This window comes from Polistes dominula, unplaced genomic scaffold (assembly GCF_049000335.1).
Source record: "Polistes dominula isolate Pdom_NZ unplaced genomic scaffold, Pdom_raw_medaka contig_22, whole genome shotgun sequence".
NCBI classification, from domain to species: Eukaryota; Metazoa; Arthropoda; class Insecta; order Hymenoptera; family Vespidae; genus Polistes; species Polistes dominula.
The window spans coordinates 706,511-728,343 of NW_028300966.1; the positions used below are offsets into that span (position 1 = coordinate 706,511).

The window sequence follows — 21,833 nt, forward strand, 5'->3', positions numbered from 1 at the left end:
CTCTTTCTCTCTCTCTCTCTCTCTCTCTCTCTTTCTCTCTCTGATCTTTTTCTTTCCCCTTTCTTTCCTTCTTTCTCTTTCGCGTACTCTCGCTCTCGCTCTTGCTCTCTATCTGTATAGGCAGGATATTCTACTACGATCGTGTCGAGAAGAGTGTGGTGTACGAAGGTATAACGGACAATTGACACAGGTGAACATTGGCACGATCGATAAGTTGCCGTGAATGATTTGAAAGTGTCAGTGAGCTTTGATCAGAGTTGTCTTCTTCCTACATGAAATCTTCCTTGTGTGTCATATAAGGTATCGAGCTAGAAATAAGGAAAAAGAAAAAGACGAAAGATGATGATGATGATGATGATGATGATGAGGAGGAGGAGGAGGAGTAGTAATAGTAGTAGTAGTAGTAGTAGTGCGTGGTACGACACTGGTGCGTGTAAAGAAGAGAGAGAAAAAGGTATCTAAAGCGAAAGATAGAAGGAGTAAGGGAGAAAGCAGTGGCTGGTTCGAGGCCGAGAGACCGAACGAAACGGAGGAGTGATGCCGTCAACGGGTCACGCACGAGAACGGATCCGCTCTCCCGTCCTCGTACTCCGTCCACGCATGCTATGTACTCGTTTTCACGAGTAGAAACCTTTTCGAGGAGAGGACTTGGACACTGTGCGTCTGCATTCGAATAAGTCGTGACCGGTTGACGCGTACGTGCCGCTCTCTTCGTACCGCTCTCCGTACGACGGCCATCTTGGATTTACTAAGTGTCGCATCGAACACCCGCGAATATCAATTTTGTCGTCATCGTAGTCGTCGTCTCTTTTTCCAAGTGAATGGAGGAAGGAGGTCGAGCGGTGTGAAAAAAAAAAAAAAAAGAAAGGTGTTGGAAGGAACGCAAAGGAGAAGAAAACTCGAAAATAATACTTTCTGGATATAGACAGACGTACACAGTTTCGTTACGTTAAAATGCGAAATTAATTTCATTTGTCAAAGGAAAACGGACAGAGCTCATAGGTTAAAACCAGGTAAATGATGAAAATAGACTGAACATTATTTGATTTAGTCGAAAGTGAGATAAAAATTAAGTTAGATGTAGAAAACAAAGTGTTTCAATTAACCTCGAAGATATGTCCTTAATATAAACTACGAAAATGAGTGAAGTGTTGAAAGGAAGGATCAAGTGCAAGGGAAAGTATAAAAGTTGAAAGCACGTTTGACGTTGGAATGGATGGTACCGTTTTTGTCGTTCCCGGTGCGCGTGCAGTACGCGCCTGAAAAGAAAAGAAAAAAAAACATTTCAAGCTCTCCTTATTCTTCTTGCACTTTCGGTACGTCCAATTGTGTCGTCGTCGTTGTCATTGACGAATCAGGGAACGGACTGTTCTGCAAGCACACGCGTTCGTAAGTCGATGATAAAAGAACAGCTACTACTACGACGTGTCGACGACGTTCAACGAATAAAACGTTAGTCAATCTTACAACGTGAAAATATTCGTGCTCGTTTCGCTGTCATATTGTCACATTTTCAAAATATATATATATATATATACATATATATCACAATAAAGTTACCTATAGATGAGGAATCGCATGAAACTATTATCGTAAGCGATACTTCGTTAAACACATTTTTTTTTCATTAGAATTGTTATTGATGTTACTCTCGCTATTATTCTAACGTTAATACGACGTTCCAAAAGACGTCTTGCGAAGAATGACAAGGAGACTATGAGCACGGCGGACACGGTCCTGTCAATCAACGTCAAGATGTCCCCAGGGCCGGACCATCGTCAGGAACCGGTTGCACCTGACAAAAGCAACACTGATAACAGTCGAACAGAAATCGGCAATGATTCGGCTTCCGAAAGTACTATACTCGGTACGCCAGAGGCCTTGGTAGTTCAGAATAATAATCTTGAAGCAACTAGCAACCCGCGTATCGATACAATTTCTGAGCCTACAAACGGTCAAGGTACAACACCTAACAGCGGCTCTGACAATAAAAAGGTGAGCAGCGAATATCTCTCTGCTCGTCGTTGTTATCAACGTTGTTGTTGTTCGACACATTTACTTTCTTCTTTTTTTATTTTATTTTCTTCCTTTTTTTTTCTTCTTCTTTCATTTTTAGTAGGCCTACAAAGAATCGCATCTGTAAAATTGTTACTAGGATTATTTCCCCCACGTACTCTCATTTTTTTGTTTTTTTTTTTTTTTTTATTCCCCTCTTTATATAAAGAAAGTTATGAAATCAATGCATCAATTACGTGATCTATTGAAAACTGTTAATGCAATCGCATATAAACAAATATATATATGCAAAGGATAAATGAAAAAGTTAGTTAAAAAATTGAATTATTTTGGTTCATATCTTCGAGGATAATTGATAATAAAAAAAAAAAAGAGAGAAATATATATATTATTTTTATAATTTATTGACTGTATTTTTATGATTCTTTCCATTCACTCATGAATATTCGGATAATACTGAAAGACATTGATGATAAATCATTTTTATCCAATCGAGTTTGTCTTCAAAAAACAACAAAAAAATAATATGTAAATATATATATATATATGTGTGTGTATATCTTTATTGGACTCCATTAACCTCGCAAAATTATAATATTATTATAATCTCATTACGATAAAGCGTTTTCTATTTGTGTCGACTAAACCAAAGTCTTCTTCTTGTGTGTTGGTTGTAAAAATCATTTCCAATTGGACACACTTTAGTTAGAAGATCTGTGTGTACATATTTAGATAATTTAAAACACGTCATGATACAAAATCAATTATCATGTTCAGAACCAATGGAACATACAATGTGACGTAATATAGTTGAAACAGTCTTCAAAATTGGTAGTCGCTTTTTTTGCTTTTTTTTTTTTTTTGCTCTTTTTTCTCTGCCTTTTCGTTTTTTCTTTTAGGTGTTTTGTACAGTTTTTTTTTCTTTTTCTTTTTTCTTTTTTTACTTTGTTTTTAGCAATCAGGTTATTAGCTAGTCACTTTCTAAACGATAATTTTCAATATATTTTTAAAACATACACAGATTAGGGCATAAATAAGAAAAATATCATGGTGTTAAGGTCAAAATTCTATGTGACAAAATGTTTTTTGTAATACAAAATAATATTTCGCATATATATGTATATATATATATTTTACTTGTGGCATCATGTTTTATTGATACGATACTGAGTATCTATCAACCGTATCAAAAGTTTTATAACAATTTTCGTTTGAAATTATTTAGTAATTTCATATGTTCTTACTCTTTATCGTAAATATAAAGAAAAATAATATATTATATATATATATGTATATATTTTTTTTGTTATCAGATAAATCTAATCGAGCAACATTTCATTTGATTTATTTTTATATTATTGTCATCAACAATATAATAATTAACAAAATGTTTTTATAAACGGAGAAAGAAAAAGAAATTGCTAAACCACATATGATAAGAATTATTAAGTAGATAATAATATGTATAGAGTTGTTATATTCACGTCTTTAGCAATCATAATAGCCAATAAGATTTGTCGAATATATTTTTAAAAAATATATGTATATTATATTATTTTTTTTTGTCTTCTATATATATATGAGAAATAATGATCAAATATATCATATATCTGTAAAAGAAATGAAGAAGGAGGAAGTAAAAGGAGAAAAAGATAGGGAAAAAAATAGTGCAATGCGGAAATGAGGGAGAAGAGGAAGTTAGTTACGGTCCTGAGGCAGTTACGATTTCAGTGTAATGGCGGCGGCCATGCTGAGAAGTGCGCGCCGCGCCCGCTCGTTAAATACTTAAATCGGCAGTATATTTGCAAACTATCATTATAATTATTTTTATTCGAATACTCATGATCGTATTAACTTGTGTGTGTGTATTATTTGTGACACGAATTAATCTAGAATAATCTATCATTACGGTTTCATAACTATCGTTAAAACAGTGAGAGGTGAATTTAGCAGCAGCAGCAGCAGTAGCAGTAGCAGTAGCAGTAGAGAGAGAGACGATTGTGTGCGGTCCGACCCAGGTGCCCTCTAAAAATATAAATTCCGTGCCGGCACTGTCGCAAGCAGATTTTCCTTCGTTTGTAAGTCACACCGATATCTCGTGTCTCGATCGGGCTAATCGTGGAACGTCTATTGATCTCTGGACAAGCCCAAATCCATCCCCATTCGTTGCGTGTCCTATTTTAATTTCTGCCCAATGGTAAAATCAGCTATTGGATATCCTTTCTTCTTTTCAAGGGCTACTCGACAACGGTGCGTCATTATTAACGGCGATCTTCTATCGTTCGGTGGAACTTAACCGAAGAGTTTCTTATTGCCAATCGTCTTCTTTCTAACTTTGCCAAATCTCTTGGTGTTAAGGTACAGATTGAATCTAACGAATTTTATTTATTTATCAATTTATTTACTTATTTATTTATTATATTTTTTTTCTCTTTCTTTCTTTTCAATAAGGAAAAAAAAAAACCAAGACGTCGTTATGCTTATATTATTTTTCCTTAAAAGTTCTTAATCAATGATTTTTTTGTTTCATGCCATACGTTTACTCTACCCTACTGACAAAAGAAACTAATTCTTTTTTTTTATATATATACAGGAACCATTATTTTATTATTTTTTTTCTTCCTCCCTATGTTTGAATTTATAATAATAATAATAATAATAATGGGTTATAGATTTATCAACAATGATACAAAAAAGATATGGTATATTTATTTGCACTAAGTAAACTCCCCCCCCCTCCTTTTTTTAAAAATCCATATTTAACTTTCAACATTTGGTTATTATTTGAATACAAGTTATAATTGAGTGTACCAACTGCGATAACAAATCTAACCAAAAATTGTATGCTTCACAATGATAGATCAAATAATATATATATATATATAATACTGTATACCAACCCTAACCATATAATTTTGATACAGTTTTGTGTAAATTGATATATTACAAGTTGCTAATATTGTTACATAGTTTAAATATAATGTTTAATATTATATATATTAGCATGATCAAAAAGTATGTATAATAATGTTTCAGATAAGCTGTAACTCAACGTCGTATAAAAAAAGAGTTATCAAATATTGGAAACATAAAACTTGATGAAACATTGTATTCTGCATTTCTTCACAATTAATGAATATACTGATGAACCATTTTTCATTGTTTTCATATATATTTAATCATTCGACATTTCTTATTCATCAAATTCTTATTTCAAATTGTGCACAAGTTATTTTTGTTTGTTTGTATATACATACATACATACATACATATACAAAAATCTATATTAAGATATAAACAAATGAAATTGATTATTATTAATTGAATACAAAACAACATCATTTTATATACACATTGTGAAAATAATTTTCCAAAATAGAATTGATACTAAAGTTTTGGTTATAATCAATTGACATACTTACCTTATTTGAATTGTAATTGCCCAAGTACATTCTTCTTTACCATATATGGATGTTTAAAACGTTCTATTTCTAAATTGTGCTATCACTAATTTCATTGTAGAAAATATATTTGTATAGTATGCAATTTATTTATTTCTTTTTTTTTTCTTTTTGTTGTTGTTAAAAACTGAAATTATGCATGAATGAGAAAAGTCATGCTACAGTCATGCTAGTTAATTTCTTGTATCTTATATAATACAACAAGTATACTCTTTTTAGTGACACAACTCTTTCAAATCAGACTATTCTTTGAATATATTATTACTGATCTTACAATGTTTTTATTTAATTTTAAATACTGATATACATATATAATACTTGTTTAAAACACACATATATATATACAGGTATTATAATCAATTCATATATTAATAATATTATTTATTATTTTGTTGTTTAGGGAAAATCAACGGTCCTTGCCTTAGATGATGATGGATTACGTTCACTACTGAACGAAGCTTTAAATTATAAAAGACCTAAAGATCGAGAAGGAAAATCTAACTTATTTAAGGTATTCATCAAAATGAAATAATTCAAAGCATGTTTTTTTTTTTTATTTCTATAGATATTTAATTAAAAAAAAGTACTTGATTCATTTCAATTTCATAATATGATTTATATTATAAAATGTTAACAGAAAATAAAGGCAATATTAGAAAAAAGAAATCTTCCTATTATAGGAACTCTTACAAGAAGCTGAAGCTGATGAGACCGAAGAAGGTCGTAGGGTAGTGACTAATTCACGGTGTCTCCCTGTTTCCACTCGTAGAAGGCATAAACGAGATTCTGTATCAGAACGTCACAGACACGGTGGTTCTTTACAGAATTTAGCACAACCTATTGCATCAGAGTTTGATAGTAGTTTTGCTTATCTAGCATCTGGTTCTAGTCACACTTACGGAAGTGGTAAAAAAAGAATAAGAAATATACAGGTCCTAGTGTTTCTGCTAGGGAAAGAGAAGGTGGATCTTTACCATCTAATGTTAACGCATCCCACAGCCTTATTTCTTTGGCCAACAGTCTTGTTTCTTTGGCCAATCTTGATCCCCTATTTGACAACAAGGTTTGTGTATCGATATCTTCATCATTTTTATATTCTATTCATATATCTTCAATCATTATAAACTACAATTTTGTATTTTATGATTTTTTCTACAGAAGGGCTTTTATGAAGAAAGAACAACATATGATTGGACTAATAAGGAGAAGTCAAAATCTTTAGATAAATCGTCGAGTGTTGTTGTTTCATCAAAAAAAGAAGACAAAGAGAAAGACAAAAAAGATAATAAAAAGGAATTCCTAACTATAGAGGACTTTTTCGAAACTGAAAGTGAATATCGCGAGAGGATAAGCAAGAAAGGAAAATACGGGACAAATGAGATGCTTGAATCACCACCAGAGTATAAATCTGATTACACCGTTATTGATTTAAGTTATGTCGAGGTAATGCTGCAAAAGATTTCATTTCAAGTATTCAAAATGAATTACACAAGTAGATAATGGTTTGTAAATGATTTCTTATAGGTAGGTGCTCTTAGCGAAAGGAATGTTGGATCTACAACAAGTGGGGTACAACAAAGACCTCACTCATTAGACGCTGAAGATGAGGGAATTGAAATGAAAATAATTGAACCACGTAGACAATTTATAGCACGTGCTACTGTTGATATAGCTCAAACTCCTGTAGATACTACGATAAAATTTCCAATTTGTGATCATAACGGTAAACAGGATAAATCAAAGATATCAGTTAGTGCTGAGGTGACGGGAACTTTTCCATTTCAAACCTACAATAGTGCGAAATGTGTTATTGGTGGTTCAGGAAACAGTACTAACAATAATCAAGGAAAAGGAATCTCAAGTTTATGTTCCATGATGCCAGCTTCATGGCAGATTCAAAATAATGCATTAGGTAAGATATTGATTAATTGATTATTTAAAAAAAAAAGTAAGATTTCAATGTTAATAATATATAATTTCTTAATAGAACTTCCAAGATGTACAACACAGTATGCCATAATGAAAGATGCTACTTCTTCTGCGGAAAAGAAATCTCTTGATGAAAATGGTAATGCTGTACAAAATTATAATGCAGAACGAAAGAAACGTGGAAAGAAGCATAGACAGGAACCTAATGTTACTGTTTATAGCGCTGAAAGCGTTGTAGGACATCGTAATGAGGACGATATTGATAGTTTACTTAACTTCATCGAAAGCAAAGAATCTAAAGGTAAAAAGAACAAAACTGGTAATCCTGTCAGAGTGAAATCTAGTTCTGGAACTAAACCTAGGACAAGAGAAAAGGATTCTAAAAGAGAACAATTATCAAGTAAATTACAAAAATCAAATTCATTAGAGGAAATATCAAAAACGAAACTCGAGGATCTTACCGCAGAACAAAGCAATTGTTCTAGTGGCAATAGCAGTATCTCCAGTCAGCATAGTAGTAAGTTTGAATTTGTTTGTTTAAAATGATACACTTTATATGAAATATTTATATTAATTATTATTGTTGTTCTTAAAAAGGTACAATTAATGTAGCATTACGTCGTGCAAAACAAAGAAGTACAGGAGATGCAGCGGTAGATTGCCGTGGTGACAGACGTTCTTGGGGAACAGAGGAGGGTCAGTCTATTTATTGCAATGATACTGGAGACGATTATACTAGTCGTCGAAACTCTAACAAAAAAGTAAATCCAGAACCAGAACAGGAGCCTGAATTTTTAATAGTTACTAAAAAGAAGAAGACTAAAAAACAACGTAGAAGTTCCAGTGGTAGTAGAGCGCAAAACTTATCAACAACTGGATCATATTTACAAAATCCAAGAGGATTTTCGAACGAGTATAGAGCACCGTTGTCACCAGAACTCAGAAGAAAATCTACTAGCAGTATGCCACCAAGGTACAGTACAATAAATATTTTATATATTTCAATATTTGATGTTGTTGTTGAATTATTTGTATTATATATGTAATATTTGTTTACAGCGATAAATCTGATAGCAGCGACTTGGATTCGGTCCATTCGTTACCTGTTACATCGAATACCTCGAAACATAATCTATCGAAAACAGCAACCTCTTCGGGAGGAACACCACAAGCAAGTTACGCAGATATAGCTCGCATGGCTACTATGAATATGTCACATAATTCAGTTTTAAATATGCCAATAGTTCCAAGTATGTTAAATACGTCATCTTGGCCAAGAGTTCCATCTAAAACTCCCTCAGAACCAGACAAATTACCTCAAGATTATTATCCAAGTTTGGATGAATTACAACACTCCGATAGGAAACCAAAACAACATGGTTTTGCACATTCTAATCATGTTCACAATGTTGGTCTTACTTTTGAAAAACCACCATCACCAACTTTGTCGAAGATTAAGAATTCGTCAGATCGAAAGAAGGCTGAAGCTCAAGAAGAGGCAATTAATAAGAATATGCAAGTTTTCAAATATTTTCAGGATATAGAAAAAATGCAACAAAGTTTGACGCAACAGGAACAAAAACATTTGAACATAATTAACTGTAATCCACATTCGAATGAGTCAACACCAAATGCAATTCAATCTAAATTAAATAACACTACTACTACTACTCCTACTAATAATTCATTCGATTCTGAAAATAACAATCCTAATTATTCTAATAACAATAAAGATATTGTTGCGAATACAAAAGTAAATAATCCACGAAATAGGAGAAGTTATTCGCAAAGTAATCAAAATATACAAAATCAACAAGAAGAATTACATTATAGGAAAACTGGTTATCAAGATGAAAATGTCAAGAAGATACATAACACAGAGAGTCCTACTGTATATTGTGAAACCAAAGCTAATGTTATAGGAACGATAATAGATGATAATGAAGCTCCAAAACTTAAAGGATTGAATAATCCAAAGTTGACACACGAAGTACAGAATGTTGATGCAGATTCTGTTAAAACACCGATGAAGATAGACAAAATGGTAGTAAAAACTGCGAAAGAGCAGTCTGGAAAATCTGGAGTTGTATTATCTCATAATACAAAACAAGATAATCAACAAGAGGATAATGAAAATAAAAAATTAAAACCATTGATGTCTACTGAAAATGATAAATTACAGAAATCCGTAGAAACACAAGGATCTACAAAGAAGAACAATACTTCATCCAGACCTGCAGTTATCTTATTGGATGAGACATCTGACTTTCTAAAAGGCAGTGATTTACCAACAGAGTTAACATTTGGGTTTGAGATTAATGAACTTTTACTTTCTGAAGATTCTGTAGAGACTCCACCAGCAAATCCTACATTTCCATCTTTGGTCCAACCACTTCTCAATAAACCACCTCCAAATTTTGACAACAGGCCACCTGCTATCTACGACAAACATGTGAGATATGATAAATTTCCTCCAAATTTTCATATGCAATCGCCTAACACTCACGTGGCTCAACAACCAGTACATTCTGTGATGGTTCCATCTTTAACATATATTGGATATCCAACAAGGTTTCCACCAGCAATGTATTCTCCACCAACACCACCACCACCTCCTGGAATTATAGAAAAATACAATCATCAACCAAAGGAAGATTTTGCCATGTTGTATGTAGCACCGGAAGAAGATGTAAATATACAGAACTATAATCACGATAAAATTGTCTCGTTTGTTGGATTGGGTAAGTTGAATTATTTAATTTATATTTTATTTCATTTTATATTTCTTATATGATCATCTTTTCATTTTGTTTTTAATCTTCTTTCATTTTCATGAACACAGCGTGGGATGCTGTTATGAGAGAGACAGCAGAAACGGGCAGAATACAATATTACAGTGGACAGTGAAATGGACTCAATTCTACAGACAAAAATATACTATATACAGTTTGATATGAGTGAACTATTATCATCTACACATAATATTAATTTACATTCGGAAAAAGCTATTTAACATACAAAAATATCAGATAAGATATTTGAAACACACAAAGGTTGATGTTGTAAAAATGGATGGATGCAAATGTTTCGAACATTTTATTAATCAAGATAAACACATCAACAACAACAACTGTTGTCTGAAGCTGGATTTCATTATTAATGTTATACCAGGATAGCCGAATGGCGCAGTGTGCCTCAAGAGATAAAATAATGTAAATAGGTCAGTTACCAAAAAAGAAGAAGAAAAAAAAAAGAAACAAGAAAAAAAGAAAAAAAATGGAGACTGGAAAGGGATACATTTTTCATCGATGTACATAGGATAATAATTATGCTTATGCAATTTTTGCAACAACAAAAAAAAAAAAAAGAAAAAAGAAAAACCATAGCAACACATATGAGATATAATAAAATATTCATTAATAATACCATCTTTAACGAGAAACAAAATAATGAATTAATATAATAAGAAATGTGTATGTTGCTCTTCTCTCTCATAAAATGAAGGTAATTATTGCATTAATTAAGCCATGTGTAAATATACAACCTAGGGGTTGTGCATGTATCATATGGTTTAAAGAGAAGTATCCTTGGGGCACCATCATCTAATAAACGTATGGCTTTAAGAATTGCATAAGAATATATATATATTAATGGATTTAAGATGATTCGAAAAATTATATATTGCAATTAAGCCAGTTTATAATAAGATGCTTTACTGCAAGGACTATTAAATTGCTGATGCCTCTTTCAAAATTACAGATTCGTCATTTTAGTGCATCATATTTAATACACCTCCCCCTCCCCCCATACCAATTGGTGGGGTAGTTTATTAATAGTGTGTTGCATTAACTATGTAATATCAGAACTGTTATTATTGGACAAACTATCAATGTCTCTTTAATATCTTGCGAACTGGAATGACCTGTTTGTAATATGGATTTGGAGTGATTTAAGTGATTTTAGTGAATTTTCATCGAGAGCCCTAGGGAGTAAAAACAAAAAAAACAAAAAGCATATTATTATATACTTTATTTGAGAGACAGCATTAATGAAAAGTTAAGAAAAGAAAAAAAAAACTGTGTAAAGTGTATTAGGAAAAAGTCAAAATAAGTAAGTGCTTAAGAGACATTAAAAAAAACACATGTGTTGTTGTAACATATTAAAAAAAAAAAAAAAAAAAGACAAAGAACAGTGTGTAATTAACTTGAGCAATTTTCTCCGTGAAATGATGGTTAATTCTTCCAGCTGTGGTAAAAAATGATAATTTAAGAAAGTATCTCATATAAATTGGTTTTTTTTTTCTTTTTTTTTTTTTTTTTGAAAATGTTACGCTCCAAAAACTCGAACTGATAATTCACAGTGATAATAACGAAGAGAGAGAGAGAGAGAGAGAGAGAGAGAGAGATGTATGATGATGTATCAAAACTCGCTAAATTTTTACAAAGACTACTACTCGCTTATGTAATTAAATAATTAATTATTAATTATCAATAATGATGATGATGATGATGATGATAATAATAATAATAATAATAATAAAAATTCTTTGCTTTGTGATGATCTAAATTGAAAGTGTGAATGTTGATTGGTATATGCAGGTGTTCTCTATTCTAGGTAATCATTTAATTTTATTAGTAGGATTTTTTTTTTTTTTTTTTTCATTAGTGAGATTGCTGTACAACACAATTGTGTGATAATAATTATTATTATTATATATATATATATGTATGAAATTTCATTGACTTAAAAAGCACATTTTATATACACAAATTGTGCATTAAAATATTCCAAAATTTTGAGTGTGTTTCTAATTAAGATTAATTATATATATATATATATATAATAATAAGTCTGAAATAGAAAGCACTGAATTTTTAGAATGTTCATATTTTATAGTTTCCTTCAAATAATAACTTTCTTGTTACGTCAAAGTAGCAATTGTTTGAAAAAGAAAAAGGTAAAAAAAAGATGATGTGTTCCTAAAATAATCCAAATATTACAGCAAATTACTATTTATATATATATACATATATATATTCTTATATAGTATATAAAAAAATATATGATATATAATATTTCATTTGAAAAAGATTGTTTTTTTTTTATTATTATTTTATTTTTGCTTATAATAAATCTTCGCCCCGGTGGTTTCACATATTTTTTTGTTTTTGTTTATATTCAATATTAAATTTGTATAATTTTTTTGTTTTTTTGTTTTTTTTTCTTTATAAATCCACGTAAGCTGCATGTAGTAGTTAAATGCATTTATGTCAAAATGTAGTTTGTGTTGGTTAAACGTGGATTTATAATTTTCTTATTAACCATTTAAAGTATGGCGGTCTGTGCGCGGAGTGCGCGCTCTGGTGTGTCTCGTGATAATCAAGCGTAGCCGGTTATAGTCGTCAAACACGTTTAACCTGGTTTAAAAAAAAATTTCAGATATATACTTTCTTTTATTTTTTTTTTTTTTAATGACAATGGTACTCGTACTGCAGTGTTGATCATTTGTTATTGATGATCATAAATATTTGCCATAATGTATAAAATATAATTAACAAAAAAAAAAAGAAGAAATTTAAGTGATTCCTTTATATTATATTATCAGTTTTATGAATAATCCTAAATAACAATTAATTCTAGTAGTTTAGTTGTGACAGCAATCTCTCCAATTTGAATAAACAATTCACGGATGATTGTGAAAAAAAATATATCATTAATGGTAATAATAATAATAATAACAACAACTAAATAACATTATTATTATTATTATTACCTATATGCGGTGTGATAAGTTTCTTATGGAAGCATGATAATAAATAAGAGTAATTCATCTATTTAGTATTAATACAAATTTCAATTCACTATTAATATATAAGATTTAATAACTTTTGTTATTGTTGTTTTGTTTCTTTTTTTTCTTTTTTTTTTCGTAATATCGAAATGATGTATGAGAGTGTGATGAAAAAAAAAAAATATGAATTTTGTTGATAATTCTTTTTTTTTTTTCTTTTTTTAGTTTGTACGATAAATATATAAAAGCCCAGCTGGGGGTGCAGCTTTGTGAACTAGCAAAGAGAGTTTGTTTAAGTATTTAGTAATGAGAGAGAGAGAGATATCAATGCATATTGGATATTATATATAGTTCAAAGAAAATATAATCTTCTTCTTTAAGAACAAAATTATCATTGGGTGAATGTATATTTAAAATATTGCTAATGCACAATTTTTTAATTTAGACAATAATAATACAGCAATTAATCTTATTGCATAACACGTGTTGTATAACTGCTATATAAGATCATTTAGACCAAATATATATATATATATATATATATATATATATATATATATATATATATATATATATATACATGTATATTTCATTTTGTTTAATCATAATCAATAAATACTAAGAAATCATTGAAGTAATAAATATTATAATAATTTTTAATTAAACTTTGTATTAGTGTATATCAAATTTATTTATGTTTCATTGAAATGCTTTTAAAACAAAAATCTAAATTCGTAATAACATTTATATAATATTTTTTAAATTAGATCAATTAATCAATTTTAAAATATAATCAAGGAGATCAAAAAAGGGAATAGGTAATATGAATTGAAAAAAAAAAACAAAAACAAAAACAAAAAACACGTGTCTCGTTTAAGTAAGATAATATTTTCTTTGACTAATTTTTTAATCCAATATGCATAAAATTAAAAAAAAAACTGTTCAAGTCAGGTGCTCTCCATCGCCTTAAAAATAAAAGTAAAAAGTAAAAAGTAAAATAAATAGAATAACAATATTATCAGCTCGTGCCATTGACCGGTTCAAATGGCTAAAAAATAATAACACAAGAGAATTCACATACAGAGAGAGAGAGAGAGAGAGAGAGAGAGAGTAGTTACATTAAGGAAAAAACAAGCAGATTGTACTTCATGAAAATAATAGGACCATAAAATAAATAATGATATGTAAATAATTTAGAGTGGAAAGAAGAAGAAGAAGAAGAAGGCAACTTATGCTAAATATATCTACACATTGCATTCAAAATACACATATTTTAATAATTTCGTTAAATGTGCGAACAAAAAACGGCAGAAATACAAGAAAATTGCCATGTATGCAAATATAATATATATATATATATATATAAATATATATCTTTGTTTCATGAAACTACACACAAGCAACCAACAAAAACAACCGTTGTTAAGAAAAATTATTGACTAATAATAATAATAATTAAAATAATCTATGTTAATAATAAACACAGAAGAAGAAAAAAGCGCAGCGAAAAATATTTCTCATTTTAACAGTCATCACTAATTATTATTATTATTCATTAACAGTGGTATAAGCAAAAGTACAAATGCTTTTATTTTCTTATACGTTTAGTAGGGCTACTCGGCATTTATTCAAAAAAAAAAAAAATAATATGTGGCCTATGCATTATATTGTTCATGCCATTGATCCTCTTCTTTAATTGTACAAGATTTTTGTGTTTTTTTTTCTTTATTCTTTATTCTTTTCATTTTAAAACGTACACCAGTTTTTTTTTTTTTTTTTTTTTTTTTTGGTCATATCAAAATACAAGTCATATCCGATTATTTTGCACGTAGTGTCAAAGTTCCCTTATTATTAATATTAATATTAATATTATTAATTATTTTAATTAATTATTATAAGTGCGTTGAAAAAAAAAAAAACAAAAATAAGGAAGATAAGAGAAACGTTCGTCGTTTTATACACATCACAATTATACAGAAAACTTTATTATCGAGAATTTTAAATATTATTTGTTGATCTTTATATAATTAGGAGGGTCGAGTCATAAATAACTTTCATTTTTTATGAAACAAAAAATGGCGTTTCTAAGACTGATAAGTGCAAGACACCTTTTATGCAGTTTTTTGTTTTCTTTTTTTGTACTCTTTTGCAATTTTGTTTCTAATATTTTATCTTTAAAAGGTTCATCAAAGTCAACAATAAGTCCATGCACTACTCGGTTCATCTTTTAAAATCGTATCTCAAGAAATGGAATTTTACATACAAACCAATTTTTAATTGCCCTCTATCAGTTATCAGTCCTGCACTGTATACGCTGTATATTTTTTCAATTGTCACCTTTAGTGCTACTTGCCTTGTTTCAATTTTTTTTTGTCGAATATGCACTTTTTACCATCCATTTGAGTGATTAAGTAAAACGGTTAAATGTAACATTGACTGTATAAAAAAAAAAAGTTAACAGAAGACTAAAACTGAATTCTCATTTATACAGTGATAACAAAAATTCGTTTGTTTTTTTTTTTTTTTTTTTTTTTTTGGTGACTTATAGTAGAAAGTTACTTATGACTCGATCTAATCAAATCTTTCCATTATTTGTTTATTTTTTTTCTTTTTTTTCGATTTCTATTATTATTATTATTATTATTATTTTGTTTTTGTTTTGTTTAACTTTTGTAATAACTTTCTACATGCATATCGTACTTCATTAGACGTTCCTTCCAAGAGATATGCTTCGTCCTTATTAAGGATTCATTCAAATTCGATCATTGTACGATGATATATATGAGCGAATAGATATTATACATATATATCATAATTCTGTAAAAAAAGAAGAAAATTAGTAAAAAAAAACAAAAAAAAAATCATCGAGAGAGAAACTACGGTTAGGATTGAAAATAATGAAATGAATGAATGAATGAATGATCCGAGCCGTGATCTCACTGTTAGCCTTGTATCACTGTACAATTTGTTATTCAAAGTGATGAACGATTTTTCTGTATTGTAAATATATATATATATATATATACATTTAATAGCTATTATTATTATTATTATTATTATTATTATTATTATTATTATTATTATGATTATGATTATGATTATGATTATGATTATAAAGATTACTCGATTTAATATTAATTAGAATTATTATTGCTATGTGGTATAATAAGCGATGAACGATTATGTAAAATGAGAGTAAAAGATAGAAAGTTAAACACAGAGAGAGAGAGAGAGAGAGAGATAGTGTGTGTGTGTGTATGATTGTGTGATAAAAAGAAAAGAAAACAGTAATTAATGAGAAAGGATTAAAACAAAAATAAAAAAAATTGTATCGAAGAAAAAAAAAGCTGTACTGCCCAGCTGAGAAAAAAAAAAATATATATATATATATAAATATGTATGTGAGAGAAAAGAAAGAATGTTTATTGCCAATTATTAGTATGTTGCCAAAGTTCCCTTTTTGTGGGTATAAAAAAAAAAAAGAAAAAAGAAAAACACGCGTTGCCAAGCAATATTATATCCGAGATAATTATTAATCGTTTTTGTTTTTTTTTTGTTACTTATAATTAACAAAATGTCTAAATCTTAAGAAATGCGAGCAATCAATCATACGACTTTTGTTAAGAGTATTTTTTTTTTTTTTTTAATTTTTTATTTTGTTCCTTTTTCTTCTTTTTTTTTTTTATTCGTTCAAAAGAAAGATTAAAAAAAAAAAAGAAAGCAGTAGTAGAAGGTATCTGAAATGTGCTATTAATTATTTTTTATCGGCTGGCTTTTCTCGCAGTTCAAATTGGAAATTGAACAAATACATATAAATCAAAGCAAAAGATAATGAAGAAAAAAATCTTGGATTTTTGCTTGACGCACGCCATACATGTATTTAGGTGATGATGCGTGTCCGGATAATGATGATGATGATGATAATGGTAATGATAATGATTCGTTGTCGCTTGACGCGAACATATATATATATGTATATATGTATATGTCTCCTCTTATTTGTAATATGTATATATGCGTATATATAAATATATATATATATATATATATGCATGTATATGTAGATACTTTATTATTCTCTATAGAAACCAAAATATATGTAGTGTGCTATTGTCCAAGAAAAAAAAAATCTTTAAACAAAAAAAAAAATGAACAAAATTTAAAATGATCGTATATATATATATATAGATAGATAGATAGATATAAATATAAACGATCGTAAAAGAGAAAAAAAGGAAAAAATATTCATTTATAATAATTCTCCGGACATGCGCGAAGGGACACCGATAAAAACATCGCTTACTATTTTGTTACTAATATTAAAAATAAAGTAAAATAAAAATAAAGATAAAGATAAAGTTATAAAAATAAAGATAAAGATAAAATGAAAAAAGATACAAAAAAATATAAAAGAATTAAAAAAGAAAAAAACAAGGAAAAAAACCAACTCAACAACAACAACAACAACAACTCAATTTAATGCAAAGCTGCTACTACTGTCATGGACCATGGATGTGTAAAGAATGTCATTGCCATGAGATACTACATAAATATGTAAAAAGTGAAAAATATTAAAAATTTAAAAAAATCATAAAATAGAGAGAACATTGTGTGTGTGTGTGTGTGTGTGTCTTTCATGCGCAAGAAAGACAACAGATAGCAAACTAAATAAAATAAAATAAAATAAAATAAAATAAATAGGCAAAGAAAGAAAAATAAAAAAAATTAAAAAGGTGTAAAGAGAGTATGTGTGTGTATGTGTGTATGTATGTATGTTAAATAAATGAGAAGAGTTTTTGTGTGTTTAAAAACTCAAAACGTTCAATGCTTCTTTTACGAAACAAGAAAATCCTCCTTGGGTATGTACATGGGTATAACGAAAGCGTCTCTATATATATATATATATATGTGTGTGTGTGTGTGTATGTACATGTATATATATAACGCATCGCCTTTTTGGCCTTTTATGCTATTCTCTATCTGCAAATTCATATAAGCTTTGCGTACGGTACTGTGATAAAATATATCGTTGTTGGTGGTTGTTTCGTTTCCTTTTCGTTGCGTGCGTGCGTGTGCATGTTGGTGTGTATGTATGCATGTGTATGTATGTATGTACATTTAAACATACATTTAGTACGTATATATATATATATTATTATTATTATTAAATACGAAAAGATAAGATTATACAGTGAGTATGAGTGTGTGTAAAAATGAGAGCATGAGAAGAGAAATGAGAGAGATGAGAGTGTGTGAGAGAGAGAGAGAGAGGAAAGGAAAAAACATGCATTCATCATATACATGCAAAAATGGAGAGTAAACAAAAAAAAAAACAAGAAAAACAACTAAAAATACGTGTTTAATATAATTATAATTGAAGTTGACATTTTCTTGTATGGTAAAAAAGGGGAAGAAGAAGAAGAAGAAGAAAAAAATAATAAGAAGTGCTCATACTCGATATTTAATTTATAAAACTGTATATGCAGTAATACATAATACAATATATACGTATACATACACACACGTACACACGTACCCAATATATATATATATATATTTATATATATATATATTGAACAACATAGGAGAGAAGGGGAAATTCAAACATTTTCCATTTAAAAAAAGAAAAATTGGAAGTTATGCGAGTAAGAGTGTGTTCTTATATAGAATTATAGTCACAAATGGAGAATGCGTGTGATTTCACAGAAATACTGTGTCGAATAATATAATATTAATAATAAAAAATATTAATAATAATATTAATAATAACAATAATAAAAAGGAAAAGAAAAAAAAAAAGATAATACAATTCGCAAGCAAACGAAAAACGAATAAAGAAGAAGAAGAAGATGCTACACAAACATTTACTCTCATCCCTCTGTCAATATATATATATATATATATATAAATATATATATGCATATAATAAACTACACACACACATACACATACACATACACGACAGTCTTCTCGTTAGAGGTCTTATTATCATTTAATTCTAAACTTACATTAATTTTATCTAAAAAATTCTTGTTAAATTAAATACCACATACACACACACACTTTCTTCACACAAAAGAAGAAAAAAAGGTACTAAAAAATTTCACGATTCATTCTTCACACACTTCAAAATTCATGATTTATATATATATATATATATATATATATATATATATATATATATATATATATATATATCCTAGTTACAAGACTTCTTTTGTATCGTTTTGAATTAATGAGGTATAATAATACGAAATTTGAAAAATGAAACAAATTAATATTTACAGTTCACCGATGAAGGACAATTTTCAGTTAGAAACGATCTATTAATTCGTAATAACGTTTTAGAACAGTAACTAATATATCATACAGAACATTATTGAGAAACAAATCATTCGATTTTTCTTCTTGATTTTTAATAATATTTTGATTATTTTAACAAATAAAAAATATATATTTTTAATCAATATTATTTCAGACTCATTAAGGAGGAGATATACATATAACACAAACAAAGAAACAAAATGGAAGATAAAAGTGAGTATCAACGAAGAAGGGTATTTTGAATATCTTCAATATTCGTCTAATTTATTTGTTCTAAATTTAATGACGTTTAATAAATACGAATGAAAGGTGTAAGAGATATGTTTTTTTTTTTTTTATATTAATTTTTGTAGACGTAAATTTAAACAATTATCCGGATTGTACAGTTCGTTCAACAACATCGATTAGATCTAAAAAAATATATGAATCTTTGAACAATAAAACAAATACAACTTGTTGTTTGATCAACAACAAATCAATTTGTAATAATGAATATCAAAAAAAGGTAAAGGAATATTTTAACGATGATTTAGATAACATTAAATATTCTCGTGAAGATGTTGTAAATGTTGCTGAAGAAAGAGATATTCATCATATCGATTTCAATTCTGTTCAAAATACAAATATTACGAATTTGTTTGAAAAACACGTTCCTTTGAGGATTTTAATAAAACAGATGATTGATGAAATATTTGGAAAATCTTCAATCAACGATAAAGAAGAAGAAAACGTTGAAGAAATTGATTTGCATAATACAAGTGATAAAATTAATCATTCTGAACAATCGTTGAAATTAATAATAAAAAATGAAGATAACATAGATTCGACAATTGATACAAATGATAATACTGCAACTTCTGATGAAACTTTTTCAAATCCAACAAAGTGCAATGATAAATTAATTTCCATAGCTGAAGAAACGGAAAATTATTCTTCGTCTAATTGCAATATTGTTGAAAATACGGGAACAAATTTAAGTAAATTATTAAAATACGATGAAGAATTCAATAAACGATTAAATAACGATAACAATAATGATTCTTCAACAATTATCGCTAAAATTCATAAAAATACAATTAATCCTTCTGTTTTATTTAATATAGACGAAAATAATGATGAAGAACTCGATGATGATTCTTTAAAGGATTTCGTCAAAATGGAATCGTTATTGATAAATCAAAAAACAAATATCGATAATAAATGTGTAGATCTTGAAATTGTGAATGATTCTATGAATAATTTAAGTTTCGATAGAAAAGAGGATCAAACTATGAATATTTTTTATATTTCGAATGAGAAAAATATCGTAGAAAACAATGATGAATCGTTTCATGAACAATCAGTAAGTTGTATTTTTAATTTGTTCAATGTTATTTCTTGTTTGTTTCATTGAGTTCATTTCATTTGATATTTTTATAATAAATTATAATTATTTGATAGAACTTATCAGAAAGGGAGAAGAAAATAAAGGAAATCACTACGTTTAATGATAATTCGATTAGTAGTATGTATTAATTATTATAAAAACAAATCTGTATACTTTTTCAATCATTACGTAATTGCAATTAGAACAAAAAACCATCTTTTTCTTTAGACATTGATTCGTCTACGAAGAAAAAGAAGAAATTCATCAATGAAGTAACAATTAATTTGCAAACACCTTGCAAAAGACGTACATGTACCACGTTTTATCAAATTTCATTGCTCAAACGTACACCAAAATTATCTAAGAATACAAGAATTGTTACTCCTCGCAAAAATTCGACAGAATTAACACATAAATCGATTAAACATGCGAATATTTCTTCAACGAATCTTACAAACGTATCGAAAAAGAAAACAACAACATCGAAAATCTCGAAGCCTCAACAAGAAATTCGAGGTAATCATTTAAATAATACATCTTCATATTTAAGTAAATGCATTTTGGTCCGATTTTTTCAAACATTTAAACAAAGTATTTTTGTTTTGTCAGCGAAGCTATTTAAATCGCGTGACATAAATAAAAAGCAACAGATGTTGATACCACAATTTATATTCACACCTGCCACTCCTGAGTAAGGATTAGTCAAAAAAAAAAAAAAAAAAGAAAAGACTTATTTAGTTACATATTAAAGAATAGATTGAATTATTGAAATACTCAGAAAATTGTATAGAATATTGTTACTATGATTATAATGAAGCAGTCAAATTATTATGTATCCATTACCTAATTATAATTTAAACAAAGTTGACTACTACTATTTTCACGATCATATATTTTAATAAACATTTTACAATTTTTAGAAGACTTGTTATATATTGTTTTAATA

General features: G+C 28.5%; 2 protein-coding genes across 2 annotated transcripts; both read left to right on the top strand.

Annotated features, from left to right (window-relative positions):
- The first annotated feature begins 1,448 nt into the window (after positions 1-1,448).
- tyf (twenty-four) lies at positions 1,449-11,949 on the top strand. Its single transcript, XM_089173009.1, is given in 11 exon segments — positions 1,449-1,592; positions 1,689-1,995; positions 5,878-5,988; positions 6,158-6,383; positions 6,386-6,540; positions 6,636-6,920; positions 7,002-7,389; positions 7,465-7,923; positions 8,004-8,379; positions 8,466-10,147; positions 10,249-11,949. Coding segments are annotated over 11 exon segments (4,080 nt in total). The 5' UTR covers positions 1,449-1,566; the 3' UTR covers positions 10,314-11,949.
- A 1,807-nt stretch (positions 11,950-13,756) lies between these two features.
- LOC107072689 (uncharacterized) lies at positions 13,757-21,809 on the top strand. Its single transcript, XM_089173010.1, has 4 exons — positions 13,757-19,734; positions 19,875-20,863; positions 20,962-21,025; positions 21,116-21,809. Exons 1-4 carry the CDS (start codon positions 19,722-19,724, stop codon positions 21,580-21,582), a joined length of 1,533 nt encoding a protein of 510 aa, XP_089029136.1. The 5' UTR covers positions 13,757-19,721; the 3' UTR covers positions 21,583-21,809.
- The last annotated feature ends 24 nt before the right edge of the window (positions 21,810-21,833 follow it).

What these genes read in the sequence shown, in the direction of transcription:
- LOC107072689 (XM_089173010.1), top strand. An exon ending in AATCGTTTCATGAACAATCA is followed by an intron (nt 20,864 to 20,961) that starts GTAAGTTGTATT and finishes ATTATTTGATAG; the next exon opens with AACTTATCAGAAAGGGAGAA. An exon ending in TAATGATAATTCGATTAGTA is followed by an intron (nt 21,026 to 21,115) that starts GTATGTATTAAT and finishes CTTTTTCTTTAG; the next exon opens with ACATTGATTCGTCTACGAAG.